General features: G+C 43.8%; 1 protein-coding gene across 1 annotated transcript in view; it reads right to left on the bottom strand.

Annotated features, from left to right (window-relative positions):
- Positions 1-1,025: 1,025 nt before the first annotated feature.
- Positions 1,026-22,028, bottom strand: part of SVEP1 (sushi, von Willebrand factor type A, EGF and pentraxin domain containing 1) — a 171,614-nt gene continuing 150,611 nt past the window's right edge. The window contains exons 47-50 of the mRNA XM_037902114.2: positions 15,921-16,016; positions 10,301-10,396; positions 4,670-4,763; positions 1,026-4,197 (exon numbers count right to left, since the gene is read on the bottom strand). Coding sequence (XP_037758042.1) covers positions 4,167-4,197; positions 4,670-4,763; positions 10,301-10,396; positions 15,921-16,016 — 317 coding nt within the window. The 3' untranslated portion in view covers positions 1,026-4,166. The remainder of the gene's footprint in view (positions 4,198-4,669; positions 4,764-10,300; positions 10,397-15,920; positions 16,017-22,028) is intronic.

Below are 22,028 nucleotides of genomic sequence, written 5' to 3'. Positions count from 1 at the left end.
TGCCCCAATCACCCAGCACTAGAATTCCAGATAAACAAGGGATGCAAAAGTGACCATACCCAGGAAGTTTAACAGCAAGGGTTGCCATAAAACCTGCCGCAAACAAGCGCGATTGGTCTAAAAACTGATGGAAAAGGCAAGAAATAAGTGGGGAAAGGGATTGTATCTGGGGGTCATGCCACAGGGCAGAGTTTGTGTCACAAGGCCATGTGGCTGGGCAGAGTTTGCATCACGATGCCATGCTGCTGGGTGGAGTTTGAGAAAAAAAACAGCATAGGGCATAATCCCCTTCCCCCCTAAAAAGCAGACTCCAGAGACAAGCAGAAAAAAACAGGCCACAACTGCATGAAAACAGCCGCCCAACACCACCAAACAAGCCAAATAATAAGCCCCATAATAAGCTTTCATCAAATCCAGTACGATTTCTCATGTGACCTGCAACCAGTGGTGTGGTTTGCAAAAGATCGTTTGGCTGACCTGTTCTATACTTCCCTTGCATGGAATAGTGGTAACATCGGTTGTTGGGAATATCTTCTATTCTAGCATATCTTCCATAATTTACTGGGATTTTCAAGAGAGTCTAAGGGAGTTTAGCTCCCAGCTCCCCTTCACTAGGGACCTGGATATCTTTGAAAATCCCCTCAGGGCTCCTCTGAAAACCTTACTCTCAGTGCATAATGCAAGGAGCCCAGATGAGCAGTTTGGGACAAATCCAGCTTGGTCACACGTAGCAAAGAGCAGATGTTGACTTTAATAGAGTTGTACTTGTTTACACCAGGCCTGAGTTTGGCCCACTCGCTTTTAATGTATCTTCAACCAGAGGAGAGGATTTTAAAAACACTGTAATTTCACCTGCATCTAAAGCATGAAGTTTGGATGTACTGGATTAGTCCTTCAGAATGATTATTAATTATTTAAGTGGAGATCCACGTCTCTTAACCTGAAATCCTACATCAGACCATGAAGAGCTGGGAGGAGACACAGGAAGCCGTTGTCAAGCATTAATGAAAGAGCAGGAAGTTGTATTTACAGGTACTAAATAGGGTGCAACTTTATTTACAGTGTAAAGTGCATCACACAGAAGTCATTTAATACACACAACAAGCAGTGACATAAATGACAATACAGTATTTGCAAAAAGATTGTTCCTCTGAGACTATATTATTGTAAATAGCAAAATATCATTGACTAGAACAGCCTTTGTGCCTTGCCAGCAGCTCCGCTAATGACATGGTTTTTCCAGACTGGTCTTTGAGTCTTGTCTAACTCTTCATCCATGTGAATTTCCAGTGCTAGAGGCAGGCCATGTGGCTGTGTGGCTCCTCTTGAGCAGTCTCTTATCAACACAAAGTGCCTCCATACACAACACTGTTCTACTCCAAAGAGAGCATCAGGGCAAGACAGAATCAGGGCATCACGAGGAGAGAAAGTGCACACACTATACAGACACAGTAGAAAAGATACGGTTTGGTTTTTGTAAAGAAACAAGAACAATATATATATATATATGTATGTGTGTGTATATATATATATATGTGTGTGTGTATATAAAAAGATAGCTCGGTTTTCTCCATCTACCCACTCCCTCTCCTGTAGTTTCTTGGTGGTGTACTGAAAACAGGTCATATGGACCAGAAAGCCTCCAGTAACACTCTGTGTGGGACAGCTAAGGCCCTTTGTTTTCAGTTTTACCAGATTTTTACTGAAAAATTCTTGGGTTTTAAAAAAGCAATTATTCAGTTTTTACTGCTTTTCACCCAAATTTTGGACTCTCAAGTCCATGAAAATACGGATTGTGTTAAGCAAACCCAAGACATGACATTAGGTAGATGTGTTTATGTTAATAATGTTTGTCTAAGTGTAAATGTTAGGCTGCCTGTTAAAATAAGGTAATGTAGTGGAAGATACACTCATATGCAGATGTGTAAGTGTTATTAATGTACAGTTCATGAAATTAACCACAGCATCAAACAGCGTTTACTCTTCTCTATTTGTTGCTTTTTTCCTCCTATCCTCCCATCCCTCAGTATTTACCCACACAACTGTGAAGGTAATTTGTTGCACTGATTTTTACCAGTTTTTAAATGTTTGTAATAAACACTGCTAAATTCCCAGGACATTTTAAACAAAATAAAAAATGAAAATGAAGAGTTTTGCTGATAGCAAAGAGAAAGGCAAATGAAATGTGTATTGATAAATGGTGGTGATTCATTCCCCAGGACAGTATTTATTGAGAGCATGTGCGCAACTATTTGGTGCAAACCTCTCCCAGACCTAAATTGCTATATTATTATTTCTTTGGGGGGAATTATAGTTCAGCACAATGTTATCATATTCTGATATTTTAGCAGTAATGATTAAATCAAAATGGTAAAGGAAACTCACTGTAGTGGAGTTGGGTGCTACAGTATGGTTGCCCTGTACCACCTCAGCTCGATAGGAAGAGAAGCTCCTTAACTCTTCTAACTGCTTTTGTTCAATTATAGCATGCTACAATCTGAATGGAAATCTCTATCAATTGGTTGCTGTGGTTGCAGGTTGAAGGCTGGAATTGAATTTGCATTAGAACTGAGATAAGAAAAGAAGACTCCGTTTTACAAAATTCCCTCCTTTTCTTCTCCAAGCCATGTTTTTTTTTTAAATTGACAGTTGCTACCCTTACAGAAGCCACTTGTCATTTTTCTCTGCCTCTATAGTTGGCACCACAATAATCAGATGTTTTCCTTTCACTGGTGCCCACAGTGCACACATCATTAACTCCTCGTTGTTTCTGACTACATTTCCCGGGATGCGTTCCTAAGGGATACCTAAACATAAAAGGGAAGGGTGGGGAACCAGAGTGTGCACACAGAGTGATTTAAGAGCAAATAAAGCTCCATGAAATAAATTATTTCCTTCCTCTTCTTTCCTGACATTGATATTCATTTTACTTTATTACGTGAGCATTTTGAACCTAGCAAGCACAGTGTTTGTAGAAAGGCGTGTCAGATAAGGTTTCTAAGCCAAATTCTTATACAGTAACTCCTTTCATACATCAGACGTTTGCTCTCTAATGCTAATACCAAACACACTCCGTCCCCCCCAAACATTCCTTTCACATCCTGCTTTTACTTAGCAAGAGGTAAGCATCACTGTCTTGGATCCCTAGTGTAAAATACTGAGGGGCATTTTTAACAAGGGCACTCAGGTGCATGTTTCGTAAGACGCTAATCAGTTCAGCAATAGGGGTGTCTGAGAGCACGCGACAGACTTTACGCATGACTTGGAATAACTCACTCCTATGCAGATTGTGCACTTTGTAAGTCCTTAGTTGGCAAGGTGTATGTGTGTGTACGTGTATGTGTGTGAGAGAGACTATTTTTCTGGTTCACTGATGGTTCTGCACACTACAAATATCACCTGTTTCCATGGATGTGGCTACTGGAGTTGTCTGTCTATTTCATTCTGAGCTACACAACATTCTCCCACCTAGTCTACACTTTTGACTATTTCCCCAGTAAGTCTATGGTAAACTTAACACAAACACCCTCTCATTAAAACATTTTCAAAGAAAATTAATTCCTTAGGGCAAAAACTATAGGGCTTGATTCTCCTCTTTCACCAGTCTGACACTGGTATAACTCCATTTTAGCAGAGCGTCAGCAGGTTGAGATTGATGTCAGTCAAATTACTCCCAGTTCTCATAGGTGTAAGTGAGATCAGGTGCAAAGTATCATGGAATGTTTCACAGCTCAGTTTAGCCTGCAGTAACTATTGTCTACAGACTAATTGCTGAATTACAGTAAGGCTTTGGCAACTAGTACCCAGAAGTGCAACATCCTGTTTACTCTTGACTGGCAGTAAAGTGTATTGTAATTAACCAGTTGTATTCAAGGAATGGCAAGGACCAAAATGTACACAAGCTATTTCCTCACTGGACAGCAGAATTTGTAAATTTGTGTGTGTGTAGCAGCATATATTTGTTATACTTTTGTATATGAAAAAATACAGATGGTTTCTTTAAAAATGGAAAAGTAGAGGAAAAATATATCACAAAATAAAATACAAAGCAAAAACATCCTCCAGGGGAATAAAAGCACAGGGTTTGATTTACAATGCATTAGGTTTCAAGCCCCAGTGGCTACGCTGGCGAAATATTTTCTTCTTATAAAATGGTTCCTCTGCTGTTAAAAGGGATAGAATCCAGCCTTCCTTTTCCTGCATTTACAAACAAACAAAACAACATTAGTGTTCTATAATATGCAGAATGAACAAGCAGGGTGAGGCATCTCAAAATGAGAGCAGAAGTGATTACAGCCAGCAGGGCCGTCCCTAGACATTGTGGTGCCCTACGCAGCTCCCACAGGCTTCTGCAGGGAGTGGTGGGGGGTGTCTTTGCCCAAGGTCTGTGGGGGGCAGGCCAGGAGCAGGCTTGGGGCAAAACTGCCCCCCAGCACAAGCCGGTGGAGCAGAGCGCGTTAGAGCTGGGTCGTTCCACGTCCTGCTGCCCCATGAGCGCAGGGCGTGCCTGACCCCTGCTGCAGTCCCCCGGGCTGTAGCTCAGGGGAAGGGGTGGAGTGGGGGTGGGGTGGGAGCAGGGGCAACTTTTTATTTAACTTTACCTTCCATTTAATGAGATCGTTAGAGTCAGACACAAACCTGATGTGAAAGACGGTTTGCCAGCACTTACCTCGTGCAGTCATGTCCAGTCCATGATGCGGGGCAATGGCACCGATTTGGTCGTATACATTTCCCACCATTTAAGCAGGGAGACTGGCACACAGCTGCATTCAAATACACACATGTATACATATGTACTCCAGTAGGGCTAGAATAGTTTTCATCTGGGAGATTAAGTTTTGAAAATCCATTTAGCCCTGTATGTATCATTCTGTTAGTCACAGAATGAGCCCAGTAAACCCCACCCAGCCGTACTGAACCCAATAACCTGGTTTAGACAAAAGTGCTGCAGCTCTTAGGAGACTAAGCTCTTGTGTGCCACAGGCAGAGAACAGGAGGGGCCAAGGTGTTACATTTCCTTTTCTCAAAACCATAACATTAACCCCCCCCCCATCCCCCACCCCCCACACAACCCTGAAAACGTGTTTGGATATGATTTGCTCTGGAAAGAATAAGCTCAGAAGTGGATCTTTGCTAAGTGTGAAGCCACCCTCTTAGCTATTTTTGTTAGCTGCTGTGATATGCCTAGCAGCATGAAACAGTCAATGAAATGCTTTATGTTGGCTTTAAAACATGCGTTACTGCTCCAAGCTCAGGCAAGCAAAGTGGAAAGCAAATATAAGCAGTAGGAGGAGTTAATGTAGCACATCAAAGAGATCAATAGGAAAGAAGGCCTCATTTTCAGAGATGAAACATAGAGGTTTGCTCGGAATGGGAGACACAAACAACATCCAGAACTGAGTGTAGAAAAGCAGAAACTCAACATGGTCAGAAGTGGGGAAATACACCCAATGAAAAGGAGAAAGTGATGACAAAAGAGCCACTTAAAAACTAACTTCTGATGAGGAGTAATTCTTGGTAAAGCAACAGCTGAACATGGAAACAGGGGGGAAGCAGAGAATGACAACAGCTTCCTGAAAGAAACTTCACAGCCACGAGGTGTGTAAGCGAACGACACAGGGCACTTCAAGTCGTGAAGAAACACCAAGCCTATTTGGTAGAGTAGTGTCGGGACAGCATGACGCAGCTGCAGTTACTCTGCTGTGTCAGCCAAATGGACATCAGGCAAACAGAGAGAAAAAGACAAAGCCCCAAGTCTTCCTGTCCACCCTGAGGCCATGAGACGAAGGGCGATACGATTACTAGGGTAGACTAGAAGACACAGTTAATGAGCTTCGTCTAATGGAAGAAGTTATAGCACAGGACAGCTGCAAAATGTGAAGTCTCTTAGGCAGGCGATATAGTCTTGGTGAGGTTTCAGAGTAACAGCCGTGTTAGTCTGTATTCACAAAAAGAAAAGGAGTACTTGTGGCACCTTAGAGACTAACCAATTTATTTGAGCATAAGCTTTCATGAGCTACAGCTCACTTCATCGGATGCATACTGTGGAAAGTGTAGAAGATCTTTTTATACACACAAAGCATGAAAAAATACCTCCCCCCCCTCACTCTCCTGCTGGTAATAGCTTATCTAAAGTGATCACTCTCCTTACAATGTGTATGATAATCAAGTTGGGCCATTTCCAGCACAAATCCAGGGTTTAACAAGAATGTCTGGGTGCGGGGGGGGGGAGGCTAGAAAAAAACAAGGGGAAATAGGTTGCATAATGACTTAGCCACTCCCAGTCTCTATTCAAACCTAAGTTAATTGTATCCAATTTGCAAATGAATTCCAATTCAGCAGTCTCTCGCTGGAGTCTGGATTTGAAGTTTTTTTGTTGTAATATCGCAACTTTCATGTCTGTAATCGCGTGACCAGAGAGATTGAAGTGTTCTCCGACTGGTTTATGAATGTTATAATTCTTGACATCTGATTTGTGTCCATTTAGTCTTTTACGTAGAGACTGTCCAGTTTGACCAGTGTACATGGCAGAGGGGCATTGCTGGCACATGATGGCATATATCACATTGGTGGATGTGCAGGTGAATGAGCCTCTGATAGTGTGGCTGATGTTATTAGGCCCTGTGATGGTGTCCCCTGAATAGATATGTGGGCACAGTTGGCAACGGGCTTTGTTGCAAGGATAGGTTCCTGGGTTAGTGGTTCTGTTGTGTGGTGTGTGGTTGCTGGTGAGTATTTGCTTCAGGTTGGGGGGCTGTCTGTAGGCAAGGACTGGCCTGTTTCCCAAGATTTGTGAGAGTGTTGGGTCATTTATTCAGTCATTATGCAAGGTAACCTATTTCCCCTTGTTTTTTCCTAGGGCCCCCCCCCCCAGACGTTCTTGTTAAACCCTGGATTTGTGCTGGAAATGGCCCACCTTGATTATCATACGCATTGTAAGGAGAGTGGTCACTTTAGATAAGCTATTACCAACAGGAGAGTGGGTTTGTGTGTGTGGGGGGGAGAGGGGGGAAAGAAAACCTGGATTTGTGCTGGAAATAGCCCAACTTGATTATCATACACATTGTAAGGAGAGTGATCACTTTAGATAAGCTATAACCAGCAGGAGAATGGGGTGGGTGGAGGTATTTTTTCATGCTTTGTGTGTATAAAAAGATCTTCTACACTTTCCACAGTATGCATCCGATGAAGTGAGCTGTAGCTCACGAAAGCTTATGCTCAAATAAATTGGTTAGTCTCTAAGGTGCCACAAGTACTCCTAGTCTTGGTGAGGAAAAGCAAACCACAGGGAGCAAGACAGCAGCTGGGGACAATACTTAGGCACCAAGAATGCCCCCCCCATTCAGAAAAAAATGGAGCCACAGAAGACAGAAAGGGACCGCTTGGCAGGAATCGGCAAAAGCAGCTGGTGTTACACTACCCCAGTCCATTTAAAGGGAGGGATGAGGGTCAATACAGCACCAAAATTATGTCAGATGGTCACAGAAACGGACCATTCTCGGCACATGAAATATCATGAATGACGTCACGCTGAAAACTACTTTAGATTCTTTAAAAAAATCCATGGAACTGTATTTCTCTCTTTATCCACAGCACAGGTACAGTCAGGGCAGCAGTGGTACAAACCGCCCCACACCTGACCTCACGTCACCCATGTGCCTCAAACTCCAACCTTAACAGACTGCTGAAAAGTGAGAGGCAAATTCCGTCTCTCCATAACGAATCTAACATTGGCCTTTCTGCTGAAAATGCCAATGAGGATGCCAGTTCTGATGATGGACTTTGTGATGGGCAGACCTGTCCACTAGAAATGACATATGGGCTGCGGAACAACCATTAGGTGATAACAATTTTGGGTTATTTCCAATCTGGCATGGATTCAAATGGCTAAAGAGAAATGCTGTGTATCCTGTCTCCAATCTCCTGAGTCATCCAGACATAACAGCAATAATTCCCACTGTGCTTTGTAAACTATCAGAGGGAATGTTACTGCATACTGTCATACACAAATATCTCTTCAGAAAATGTTACTTTTTTTTACTCTTAGATGTGTTGAAAATTTTTTACTTTAGCATCTTGATTTTCAGAAGAATGCTTAGGCCTGCAGCATATCACACGGCAATTCCCTCATATTCGCTGACCTGCTCTATTTATTAATTAATGGCGAAACACTGACTCTGACTTCCACCAGCATAAATTAGAGTAAAGCTACTGCAGTCAGTCCAATTAACTGGTGTAACTATGTGGGGGCAGAATCAGGCCCTATACTCCATTAAACTGTGCCACACTTAAGATTCCATTTAAAACCGTTTATAAAGGGATAATTCATGATTAATACATCTTTTATTACAGGGCTAGTTGAGTGTTATCAAGTCCATCAAGTTACTTATAACCATCTATTACACCTTAAGCTGATGATACTATAAACATTTACAACACATTCTGCTCATGACTGCAATGTGTTCATGACAGCTCTCGTTTATTAAGCTTGGATAAATCATTTGTAAATAGAACATTAATATAAAGTGTGATCAACATGGCTATACAAACTGGGCCTGATTCTCCTTTCACTTACACTATTGGGTAACTCCACCGAAGTCTGAGTAATTATATCTAATTTACACCAGAGGGAGGGGATCGTCAGACTCACAATTCTTTAACGTATTTCAAAAGTAGCAGAGCAGCTCAGTGAATCCAAGATATAGATTCCCCACCCCCCTCCAACCTCCGTTTGGAGGTTTAAAAATAGGGCCACTATTCTGTCCTTCGGATTGTCTAAACTAGATACTATGGGCTGGGATTCTGGATATCCCTGCATGGGCACAAGCACGGAGAGAAGGTGCAGGCGATCCTGCCCTCCTCTTGCACACTCCACAGGGCAGCCAGGATGGTAGCACGTATGCTCCTTGGATGACAGTGCAGGGAAGAGTGAGCAAGACCTGAGCTGCTGCACTCTAGAAGTACTCCAGAAGGCAAAGCAGGGGATATGGCCTGGTCCCAATACCATCCAAGCACCTCACTAGTGGCACAAGCTGAGGGGAGCTCATACTACATCATTTTAAAGAGTGCAGTTGTAGAGGTTTGTGCATATTGCTCCTCTGGGAAGGACTCTGGCCTGAGCACCCAGCACACTGTTTGCATAATGAATAATAATTCTGTCTGCCTCTCTCCTCTGCCTTCCGAAGACAGAATGCCTCTGGCAACGTGCTGGACCTCTGCAGAGCACCGCTCACTATCACAGCCAGAACACTGCTATACATACCTTGGCCTACATACAGAACATGTAGTTAACACAGCTTACACCAAGAGGTGGGGATGGATCCTCAAGTATTCCAAAGGAATAAATAAACAAGGAGCAATAGGTATTGAAGGTCTGAGCTCGCTACTAATGTATTGTACACAAGGCACAAACTGCATCACTTGTGTTTAGACTGTCTAACATACTAAGACGCCCATCTCTTTTTCCCCTGACTCTTCTCCATGCTGTTAGTAGTCACCCACAAGTGACTACTGAATACTAAGTAACATGAAGGTCTTTAAAGGACCGAAACAACAAGGAGTCTGGTGGCACCTTAAAGACTAACAGATTTATTTGGGCATAAGCTTTCGTGGGTAAAAACCTCACTTCTTCAGATGCAAAAATCTGTTAGTCTTTAAGGTGCCACCGGACTCCTCGTTGTTTTTGTGGATACAGACTAACACGGCGACCCCTCTGATTTAAAGGGCAGGTTCAAATTCTGCTCATAATTATTTGTGCTAGGTACAGTTTTCCTCACAAATGAACACTGGGCAGTGGGATAAATCAAAGTGACAAACACAAATGCAAAGGTTGGTGTTCACACAGATGTCTCAGCTAAAAGAGACATGGAACACCAGCAGCCCCACGGAAGTCAGCGTGACCTGTGGATGCTCAGCAACTCTTACGCTCAGGCAATAGTTCAGATGCATGCTTTCTGCTCGTTCTTTGCTCGGGTGATATTGTAATATTACTTTCCTTGGAAATGGGCCGTGGGAATCCTCTCTTTTATCTGCATGTCCTTAACAGAAAACTCCCTTGATAATGCTACATAATACTTTATGGGAGCAGGCTGCTTTGCAGACTAATCAAGAATAAGATTACTCTGAAAATGGCCGGCAGCAGTGGAGATCAAACCTTCCAGGAATATTAAGTAATTGTTTTTTTCCTGAGCCAGTCAGTGGTTACCATAGAGCCCTGGGTAATGCCTCTATATTGCCTTGCTTGGCGCTGATGACAACAAACTCTGGAAAAGGAAACATAGGTGAGTAAAAGTAGTTTTACCCGTATGACAGCGTGATCCAGTCCACCCAGTTGGGCAATCACATTGGTACGGGGCCACACAGCGACCTCCGTTCAGACAAGGCAGGATGCATATTGCTAAGAAAAAATAAAGGGAGAGGAAGGACAAAGAAGAAAAACATTAGTACCAGGGAAGGAGAGAGGGAAGTTGAGATGAGCTGAACAAAACCTTTGTTCCACCAAAAGCTCATCTCATCTATTGTTTTGTACCCACTATCAGGAGTTTTGCATGTGGTCTACTTACAAGGAGAATAAAACTCATCCATTGGCAGCAAATCTGCATTTGGCCTAACAGTGGGGAGTAAATAATTTCAGCTTCAAATACATCAGACCTATACTGGATCTTTCTTATCCTGTCCCTGCTGCAGGTTGCATTTGTGCACTGTGCACGGGAGGCCAAACAGAGTCAAAGAAATGTAGGACTGGAAGGGACCTCAGGAGGTCATCTAGTCCAGTCCCCTACGCTGAGGCAGGACTAATTATTATCTAGACCATCCCTGACAGGTGTTTGTCTAACCCAGGGGTGGGCAAACTTTTTGGCCCGAGGGCCACATCTCAGTATGGAAATTGTATGGAGGGCCGGCTGGGCAGGGGCGCGGGGGAGAGGGGGCATGAGGGCTCCGGCTGGGGCTGCAGACTCTGAGGTGGAGCTGGGGATGAGGGGTTTGGGGTGCAGGAGGGTGCTCTGGGCTGGGATCCCAGCCAATGGATGCTGCAGAGCTGGAGCTTGGGGCAGGGGCAGCATGCGCAACCCCGACTGCCCCTGCTTCTGGGAACTGCATGGAGTGAAGCATGGCAAGCCCCTGATCCCACTCCCCGGTTGAAGCACCGGAGCGGGGAAAGCTCCTAACCCCGCTCCCTGGCAGGAGTTTGAGAGCTGGATTAAAAGGTCCAACGGGTCAGATGCAGCCCGCGGGCAGTAGTTTGCCCACACCTGGTCTAACCCGTTCTTAAAAACCTCCAGTGATGGGGATTCCACAACCTTCCTAGGCAAGTACTTCCAGTGCTTAGCTGCCCTTACTGTTAGGAAGTTTTCCCTAATGCCTAACCTAAATCTCCCTTGTTGTAATTTAAGCCCCTTGCTTCTTGTCCTGTCCTCAGTGGATAAGCTGAACAATTTATCACGCTTCTCTTTATGTACCTTTTACATACTTGAAGACTATTACGTACAAGGGGAAGCGGGGAGAAGATGAGAGTGGAGGAGGAAGAGTAAAGGAGAAGGAAAAAACCTGAAGTAACAGTGGATAGATTAAAACAACAGATAGAGAGTGCTTTATGGAAAAACCTTTTGGTGATCAAGAGACACTGTATCTACACCTACATACCACGGTGATAAGAAATAGATGATCGATCTATTATTGATCATCTATCCATTATCTTTTGAATGGTAGGTTGGTAGAAAGATACTTTCTGACATTATATCTATATACATATATCTATATCTATATGCAAGGGAAATTGCGGAAAATAATATGTACTTGTAACCATATACATATTAATAAAATATCCACAATACAAACTCCAAACCATAAAACAACAAAGTAACCTGAAACCCCCAGTTTGGTTCAAGGGGAGTACACTCTGACAGCTGTCAGTGTGGTTTAAATCTGTTTGCTTGCTAATATCATGAGAGTAATATGAATGTCAGCAGAAGCAATTCAGGATGATGACTGTTAGGCAAAACCTGTTTAACGTGTTTGTTGCAGTTGTCCAAATAAGACACAGCAGAGAGCTGTATTTTGATGACAAATAGTCTGAATCCTTGGAGTGTGCATTAAAAACCGGACTGGATTCCCTGCACCACTACTGTAAGCAAGTCTGCCGCTGTTGTGCCAACTTTTACTCACACCACCAAGCACTTACGCCCATGAGTAATGCCGTTACAATCCTCGCACGAGTGCTCACCAACGGGGTAAAGACTATAATGAGGCCCCAAATAAAGTCCTGCTCTACAGACCCCTTGAGGAGGAGAGCTCTGCAAAATGTCCCTAACAATGGGAATTCCTGTGTCCTAACTGGGTGAAGATTGGAACTCAGCAAACGCTGGTCAGAGATTTTACGAAAAGAAAGATTTAAGGCACGTTTTCAGAGATTCAGCAGGCGATGCATGTTTATGGGCACTGGAGGGGAAAGCTGATGGCAGAAGAACACGAGGCAGCAAAAGAAGATCTTGGATGGATGATGTGGATCAAAAGGACTACTCATACACGAAGAGATTAGCAGAGGATTGTAGAGAATGGACTACCATGCTTGCAAACCTCCACTAATGGAGATGCCACAAGAGAAGAAGAACAGGGTGAAACCCGGTGGGCTTGGCTGCTGTAAGGCTTCTCAGTTGGTTCGGACGACAAACCCAGTGAAACTGTGGTGGGCACTTAATTGTAAAACATTGAAATTAACAGGTCAAATTCAGCAGTTCTTCAGCTTTGGTGGCATTCTCAACTGCGTGCCATCCCTGAAGAGGGAGCCAAGTGCTCTATCTGGGGGCTGAAAGGTCTGATCCCGTGTCCTTTACTGCATAGCAGAGGCAAAGCTGAAAATAGGCGTGAGAAGGAATGGGAATTCCATGCTGCCATTGGATTACTCTTTTGTTTATACGGTTAAATTAGGGTCCCTCCACATTTCTCAGGGCAGCAGAGCTAGTCTCAGGAGGCAGGGCCAGTCACGCTATAAGCTTTTTCCGCCCCTTGAGTCAAATGTACCATGAAATATTAGGTGAGTGAATCCTGTCACAGTTTTGTAACCTCAGTTTTGTAACCGTGAGAGGTGGCTCAGCACTGGCATCTGTTGCTGAAGCTGAGGGGAGGTGCAGGTACTCAGCACCGATCAGGATTAGGTCCTTATGTATTAATTACTGACTCTCTTTATATGGGAAACAATGCCACAAAATGAGGTAAGACCATTTAAAACCCATTGTATGTGGCTCCCCCTTCAGTTACTGTTTTTGTATAAACAAGAAAGAGGGCGCATGTATATGTGGGAACTCTAATCTAACTAGTCAGCGGTCCGTTCCTTTGTGTATACAGGGAGACTGGCTACGAATTGGGATGGCAGATCAAAATGACCAGGAGCCTAACATTAGTCTTCCAAAGCTGAGGACTAGGCTAAGCATCATTGTTACCAGGAAGGTAAGGAAATCATTTCTGACGTTTCATCGATTTTGCAAGGTACTGGGCACACTCACCTCACCCTGAACCTCTGGAGTAGAGGAAGTAAGTGTGTGTGTGTGTGTGTGTGTGTGTGTGTGTGTGTGTGTGTGTGTGTGTAGGAAGGGACACAGAGATTGCAGAAGAGAGACAACGTTACGTATGAAGGCACTATTCAGCTGGAGTTTATAACACCGAAGGCCAAACCACTTGTTTGCCAGATTTCTTCTCCTCACTTTCATGTAGCCAATTTGGTGGTGCCCAGCCCAGGCAGAGACTTAGCAGAAGCAGCTGCAGGAAGTAAGTGGATTTCATAGATTGTTTTTAAACATGGTGTACAGGCCATGACAAACAATATTCATACTTTAATCAAATTCACCTCTGTTAACTGTGAAGGGATCTGCCATTCTTTTCCATGGGTCTCCACTTACATGCAACACTCTTAAGTACAGTGACAATGTAATAACTAGAGATGGTCTCAAGCAGCAGGACTCAGACTGGGATTTCAAAACCCTGATGTCTGAGGGTGTTTGCCCTAGTTCAGGCTCATCTCTGAGTACTAACTATAGATGGAAATATTTGCCTTTCTATCTATCCAGATATCTATGTATTCATGGGCTCCAGAACTGTGTGTTTATCCTCCCAACACCCTTGTGAGCTTGGGCCATGCTATTATCCCCATTTTACAGATGGGATACTGAGGCACGGAGAGACTAAGGCCCAGATCCACAAAGATATTAGGCTTCTAACTTCTACTGATTTTTAATGGAAGTTAGGACCCTAAATACCTTTGTGGATCTGGGCCTAATTGACTTTCCCAAGGTCACACAGGGAGTGTGTGGCAGATCCAAGATTCGAACCCAGCCCCGGTCCAGCCCCTTACTCACAAAATGATCCTTTGTACCTATAGGAGAAATCCAGCACCAGCTCCCTTGGGCGCAGGGCATGGCAGGCTGCAGAAAGTCAGGACGTGGGTGTGGGTGGCAAAGGAGCCAGAGAGTCATTGCTTTATTATCCGACCATAATGTAACTATGCAAACTACTTGATATATTCTGTGAGTATATTAGTAAATAAAGATGTGCGCACAATCCAAAGCATAAATCTCAGTCTTTTACGGCTGTAACTCCAGCTCTTCCCACAACACACTCACTACTCCTGGGGGTTTACTGCTATCCCATACTGAGTCATGTTGCAATTAGCCTGTAAACCTCCTGGGGCAGTGATCTGTCTGTTTTCTGTTTCTGTACAGCACCACGCACACTCTATGACCCTGTATAAATAATAATTATGGACAAAGTCCTAAAATCCCTATGTAGCTTTTATTCAGTATTGTGTTTGGGCAAAACTCTCAGAGTCGCTAGGAATTATGCCTCACAATCTGTGGATGCTCCGGGGCTGGAGCACCCACAGGGGAAAAATGGTGGGTCCTGAGCACCCACTGGCAGCCCCCCTATCAGCCCCTCCCTCCCCCAGCACCTTCTGCCTACCCTGCCGATCAGCACTTCCCGCTCCCTCCCTCCCTGTGTCTCTCACCATCTGTGATCAGCTCTTTTGTGCCATGCAAGAGGCTCGGGGGGGGGGGAGGGGGGGGGAGAGAGGAGGCGGAATGGGAATGATGGGGGGCGGGGGAGAGGAGGTGGAATGCTAGCTTTCCATTGACTACTGTGGATATAAATAAAGGACGCAGATCTCCACGGCCTTGTGCAGCTGTTTACACCCAAACAAAATCAGAGAAAACTGGGTTTTTGCTGCAACCAAATCAGAATGGCAGAATTTTAAACCTATTTTTCACAGGTCTATATGACTACACCAGCTGCAAGATACTGAAGAATTAGGTCCAAAATTTCCTCCAATGGCAAGATGAACTTTCATGACCTAGGGGCTAATCCGGACAGGTGCTGGGCCCTCACAACTTTCAAAGTCAGTTGGAGTTGTGGGTGCTCAGTAACTCTGAGTATACTAGGGCTTGTTTGCAAGCAGACTTGCGCTGGTTTAATGTCAGGAGTGATTTTAAACCAATGGAGTTAAACTGGTGCAAAAGGTTGTGTGGACATACTTATTTTGCTTTGGACCAGGCATATTTCCTTTTACGAGGAAGGTTTAAATTAAACTGAAACGAGACCTTCTTAAACCAAAACGAGAGACACTGCACATAGCGCTTTACATTGGTTCCACTAAACCAGTGCACGTTTGTGTGTAGATCTGTCCTCCGGATCTACACTTGCATGTTGCTGTTTTCTGTTTGGAACACTTTTATTCCACACAACCGAGCAAGATCATTTATGTCCTCTGTTGCAATTCATATCTAATTTGCCAAACAGAACAGGTTATGGCCTTTGCCATTTTGAAACTTTAAGTCAATAATTGTCCCAGCACACCCATTGTGACATCCTGTAAATCCACATCTCTTATCTACTGCATATCTTCAAGCTACATTGTGAGATCATGTACATACGCTCTTCGCAGAGACGGCCCATCCAGCCTTCTGGACAGGAGCATGCGTTTGGTCGCTCACAGACTCCACCATTCTGACACGGGAATCGACAAATGGCTGGAAAATAATAATACAGTCCAGTCAGGGTCAGTTAATATTCAGAAACTGTTCTGCCCAGAGCTCTGCATCTTACACAGTCCTTGTTATTAAGACAAATGAATTCAGCAAAACTCAAAGACAAGCTTTGCCTTGATTGCAAGGAATATATAGTGTGCTTGTGTGTGTATAATACTGCCCCTCTAATGGATGACTTGTTCAAGTTATTAAGGACTGCAATTATTTTAAATTATTATATTTATACTGAGGTGTTAAACCAACCAGCCTTGCAAAATTTTACTTGCTCAAATGTCTGGGTCAAATATGATTTTTGACAGGAGAGTAAAATATTTTTTTCCACTGTCATTATCATGGTAAGAATGGGTAAGTAAATTTTTTGCCGAAGCTGGTAATTTTTTTTTTTTACAATTTTGCAAGATGTCTCTCACCTGAATTTTCCTTCTCATTTCATAAAACAAAAACCGAACAGTTCCCCATCCCCTCACTCCTGTAAAAAAAATTAAGTCCAATACACAGGGAAAAGGAAAATCAAGTCTGGCATAAAAACAAGGCAAAGCTGTCAGGTATAATCTACCTTCTGTCACTAAAATAAGATAAAACAAAATAGCAGCACCAATAATTTATTACAGGAACACGACAGAAGAATGAAGAGTACTTTGTGATAATTTGGGATAATCTGTTGTAACACTGTACTATGTGTCTGGTTATTTACAAACACCACTGTTTGCAAAACTGTGTAACAAAGTAAATATAAGTCACTTAGGCTGTAAGTTCTTCAGGGCAGAGACTGTTTTTATCATGTGTGTGAACAGCACCTACCATAGTGGGGCCCCAATCGGAGATCAAGGCCTGTGGATATTACTACAATGCAAATACAGAATCACAAGAAATTTTAGTTAGTGGCAATTATAAGCACACAATGCATTGTAAATGTATCTCATATTTAACCATTATTAGAACAAGTGAAATGTAGGTTTAGGGTTGAGAGAGCCCCAGATCTGGTTCATTATTAGTCTAAATATGACGAACCATTAAATATATTAAAATACTTATGAGTTGCATGTTTGAACCAATCCAAAACTACCACTGAAATAGTCAAGTTTAACCAGGTTTTGCTGCAAGTTTTACAGTTTCAATGTGAAACCATAGTTTGGACTCATAGGTGCTGGAACTAGGGCTGCTGCTGCACCTCTTGGCTTGAAGTGGTTTCCATTGTATACAGGGTTTACAGTTTGGTTCAATGGCTCTCAGCACCCCCACTTTACAAATGGTTCCAGCAGCCCCTGTTTGGATTCCTCTGAAACTGGGCCAAGGGTTGTAAACCTTTAGAGTGAAACCCTGAACTGCCTGTTGTGTTTCTGAAGAAACCTGAATCAGAGTGTTGCACAACCTGGGATCTCGTGAAAAAAAGTTTCACACAGCTATGGTTCTAAGGAAGTTAACAACACAGTGATTCACCACTGTGTGTATATTATTGTGAAACAACAGGCAACCTCCATTCTCTGAATACTAGTTAAGTTATAGTACTAGTATGAGGAAGCTTAAACAAAAGCCATTTAAAAACTGGGGCACAATTTTTTAAGGATTGTAACTAAAGCGTAAAGCTTTGAAACTGCCTGTGATCCACACTTCCCCTGAGCGATGTCCCAGGTGTATATCCTATGAGCAGGTAAATAAAATAGGATGACATAAACAAGGCTGGCTTTATGCTACCAGGAGTCCCAAGCTACCAGTAAGCGTTGGCTATGAGACGTGTCCCCACGCTGCCACTGGAAAAGGAGATAAAGTTGGTCTGTGAAATACAGAGCTTGTTTGGTATGCAATGCCCCAGGTAAGCTCTGCAATTCAGGGCCCCATGTAGAGGTTTCCTTTTCTTGTTCCTGTGGCCAGCCCTGGTTGTGAAATTCTATATGCACAATAAGACAGTATTATTCCCATGTGGACTTGTTATATACAGCTCCAGGGAATGAGAGACTGTGTGCTATGGCCAGGGAGATTACTGAACAGTAGAGCAGGCAAGAGAAGAGAAAGGCAGTCTTGGGCTTCAGAGATGGGGCTGGATGTTACAAGACCTACAGCTTTATTCTCCTCTCACACTAGGGTAAATGGGGATTAACTCCATTGAAGTCAAAGAAGTTATACTGGTGTAAAGCTAATATAAATAAGAGGAGAACTGGGGGCTTCTGGCTTCTCTTCTCAGCTCTGCCACAGACTTTCCATGTGACCTTGAGCAAGCCACTTACCCTCTTTATGCCTCAGATTTGACACCACGTAATGTTTTTGTTAGCTGGCTGGGTACAAACTGGTTGGCAGCTCTGCACCCAGGGATGAGCCCAGTCCAAAAGTCTTGTGCAGAGGGGGCCAAATTCACTGCACAGCTTTTTAAAAAGAAACACAACATTTCTCCATGCTACAACTACTTATACAGTCAGTTAAGCAGATTTAGTAAAATTATCTGTAACAATGCTATCGGGTGACTCCCAGTAATGTTATGACTGTGAAACTGGGATAATGCACTGAGATCACGGAAGTAACGGAATCTGTGACTTTCAGAGACCTCTGTGACTTGAGCCCGCAGCCCCTGGGAGCTGCAGGCTTCCTCCATCACCTGTGGTGGCTGAGAACTGTGGGGCCTCGAGCTGCCTACCAGCCGCCGCGGGCAGGGGAGGGAGTGCCTCGGGCGCCCAGGAGCTCGGAGCTGCCATGGGTGGGTGGGCGGGGCACCTGGGAGCTCAGAGCCAAGGCAGGCGGCCGGGTGCCCGGGAGTTGCCATGGGCTCCTGGGGTGACCCACATCTCCTAGCTTGGCCCCCCAGGAGTGGTGTGGGGACCCTGCAGCTTCCCATTTTATCATGCATATTTTTAGCAAAAGTCATGGAGAAGTCACCGGCTTCCGTGATTTTTTTCTTTGCTGCCCTTGACCTGTCTGTGAATTCTACTAAAAGTTTGCGTGACAAAATCTTAGCCTTCGCTATTGCTAATCAAAAGTGATATGTAAATGCAAAATGTTATGAGGCTACAGAACGTAAGAGATACCACAGTGACGAGCAGGGTACAAGACGCAGAACAGAACAGACTACAGCGATAGCTCTCCACGACCTTTTTGAAAGAAGTCCCTTTCTTTAGAGCCAAAGGAAGCTCTAAACCACACATTTTTGGTGTTCTCATTGTTTTCTTGCAAATTAGTTGCATGAGAAATGCTGGCGAGAAAAACAAAAGATACGTAACATTGTTTTTTGCTCAGGAAAATCAGCCCATGTCCTTTAAAACGACGTGCAGTGCCCTCTGGTTTTTCTTTTGGCTCTCCTACCGGCCCTTTGTCCTACATTTGGTGGTGGGCAGATCGTAAACTCCATGGATACTGTCGCTGGCTTCCCAACTGGGAGCTTGACTATGATCTCACTCACATTAGTTTATGCTGGTGTAACTCCACTGAATTCAATGGAGTTACTCCAGATTACACCAACGTCACTGAGATCAGAACCAGGAGTGTGATCTTTAACTAGATACAGTTCAGACAAGCGCAGCTGTGCACTCCCAATTAATATGCAGTCTGTATTTTTAATTATAATATTCACATTAATTACTTTGTTTAGTTGGGTTAGACATTTCTTGCAGGCTTGGGAGATTTATAACTAACCACTGGTGTCAAAAGCTACGTGACTCATTATGCTTCTTGCTTTCATGTTGCTTCTGATGTAGATCACAAAGCTTTAGATACTGTAGGCCTTTTGTTAGGAAAATATTCTGCCTTGTTTATAAAGCAGTTCTAAAAGATCACTTTCACATATATCAGGGAAACATAGGCCTTTTCTCTCATGAACATCTTTGGTCCTTTTTATTCTCATTTTAGGGGAAGGAGGCAGGAAACTATTAACATACGGCATTAATATCTAGGGTTGCCAGGTCTGGGATAGTGCTTTGTGCGTTAGTACATTAACCCCTTCATCTCCAAGACCACCTCAAGCCACTGGTATTTGGAGAAGGGAGGGAAGGAAAGCTGAGAGGCAGGGGATTGCTAAACAGTGAGCAGTAGAGATCCATATTCTTCTGGAGCAGGACTTCTAGACTTTATTTTTTTTAAAATGTCGGAATGTATGTGGTTTACATTATATTAGAACCATTAACATTTATTAAAAAAAAAGCAGAATCACGGAACTAACAAATTGCATGTTGTTGCGGTCCAAATACAAGACAGAACAAGGCTTTAAGCAAGCAAGCAGGCTGGTCTGCCGACGGGGTTTTCTGCCTGTCAGCTTTCCACCCTCTCTTTTATTTCTCTCCCTCCTCCTGCGCATTACATACTCTAACAGATAAAAGGAATACACTGGCTTTGTTTAATATTCTTATTTACCAATTTCTATCTACCGCATTCCTTGCTCTCGGGCCTTGAGCCCAGTCCTGGGAGGCTTCCCACGGTTCATGTCATCTGGGCGAGATTCCAGGGTTCATGCCCGTGAGAGGAGCCGTGTGCGCACTGCTCCTACACAACACTCCGGGTGTGCCCTGAATGTTGCCAAGTGCATGAACCCTGCAGGAATCCTACATCGTGTCAGCCAGTATTGTTCAATAGCTGGTTTTGTTATTATATCCCTTTCCTCATCCTTTGACTTTCAATGAAACTGAGGCTGTGTCTACACTACACAGCTGCTACAGTGGCATAGCCACGGTGGTGGAGCTGTGCCAGTGTAGCACTGAAGGGTAGATGTTTTCCACATCAACTGAAGAGGTTTTCCCGTTGTAGTTAGTTCACCTCTCCGAGAGGCTGTAGCTAGGTCAACGGAAAACCTAGCTGCATCACTCAGTGGGGATTAGGGTTTTCACATCCCTGAGTGATGACACAGCTGGATTGATCTAATTTTTCAGGGTAGATGAGGCCTCTGGCTCCTAAGGCCAAGCCCACTTTTTAAAATGCATTGTAGACTTCTCAGTCACTGAGGCCTTTTGGAAAATTTTACCCATAGTGCTTCTGGCTATGAATAGTCTCAGCAACTTCAGTGAGACTACTCATGGTAGTAAGTGCCACGAGCCTCATCCAAAGCCTATTCAAGCCAATGCAAAGTGTCCATTTGCAGGGGCCTCTGGATCAGGCTGCACATTTGGTCGTAGAATGCAGAATCAGAGCCTCAGGCTGTAAGCTCTTTGTGGTAAGGACCTGCCTTATGAGACATCTCCAAAGCCTTAACACACTTCAGGGCTGTGTGTAAATAACAAACATTAAAGAAGAATGAAAAGTAATAACAGCTTGCAGCACTACACTACGATCAGGCTAGAACCCAAAGCTTTTGTGACAGATCAACAGTAAGATGTTAACACCACAAACTTACCCAAAACATCTTTGCTAGTTGATGTCTAACTAGTTCCAGAAACCGCACACAGAGATCACTTCTACATTCTCGCTCCCACAATGATGGCGTTAATGTGATAGTGGGAAAAATTCTCAAAAAAAGCACCCCAGTGACTTAGAAGCCTAAATCTTTTATTGGGACTTGGGCTCCTAAGTCATGTAAGGCACCTTGGAAAAGTCACCCATCATCACTTTGCTGCTGGGCCCTCCACTGTAGCAACCGTGATGGTGCTCCATTGCGATCACAAGGCAGCATTGTGATCTACATGGAAGCCCAGGAGTGGCTTTTTTAATCTGTGAAGTGCTTAGAAGTCACACACCTGTTAGATTTGGACCTTGTCAAAGTGCTCTATCTAGGGTGACCATGGCAAACCATTACTGGAGAGCAGGGCAACATGACTTTTCAAGGGCCTTGACTCATAAGATTCACCATCACTGACAGGAATTTTTGTATTACATTAGTGACTAGAGGTCACAGCAGAAATTGAGGCCCCATGGGGTTTGGCATTGTACAGAATCCCTGCCCCACAGTGCTTTCAGTCTAAACAGAAAAGGATTGTGAGGAATATTTTACAGATGGGGAAGTGAGTTACTTAAGGTTTCAGAGAAAGAGCTGGGAAGTGAACTCACGTCTCTGGTGTCCCAAACTAGTACATTAGCAACAAA

Source organism: Chelonia mydas, chromosome 5 (assembly GCF_015237465.2).
Source record: "Chelonia mydas isolate rCheMyd1 chromosome 5, rCheMyd1.pri.v2, whole genome shotgun sequence".
In the NCBI taxonomy this organism is placed as follows: domain Eukaryota; kingdom Metazoa; phylum Chordata; order Testudines; family Cheloniidae; genus Chelonia; species Chelonia mydas.
Note: the sequence above shows the minus strand (reverse complement) of the source record. Positions and strands in the feature narration are given on the sequence as shown.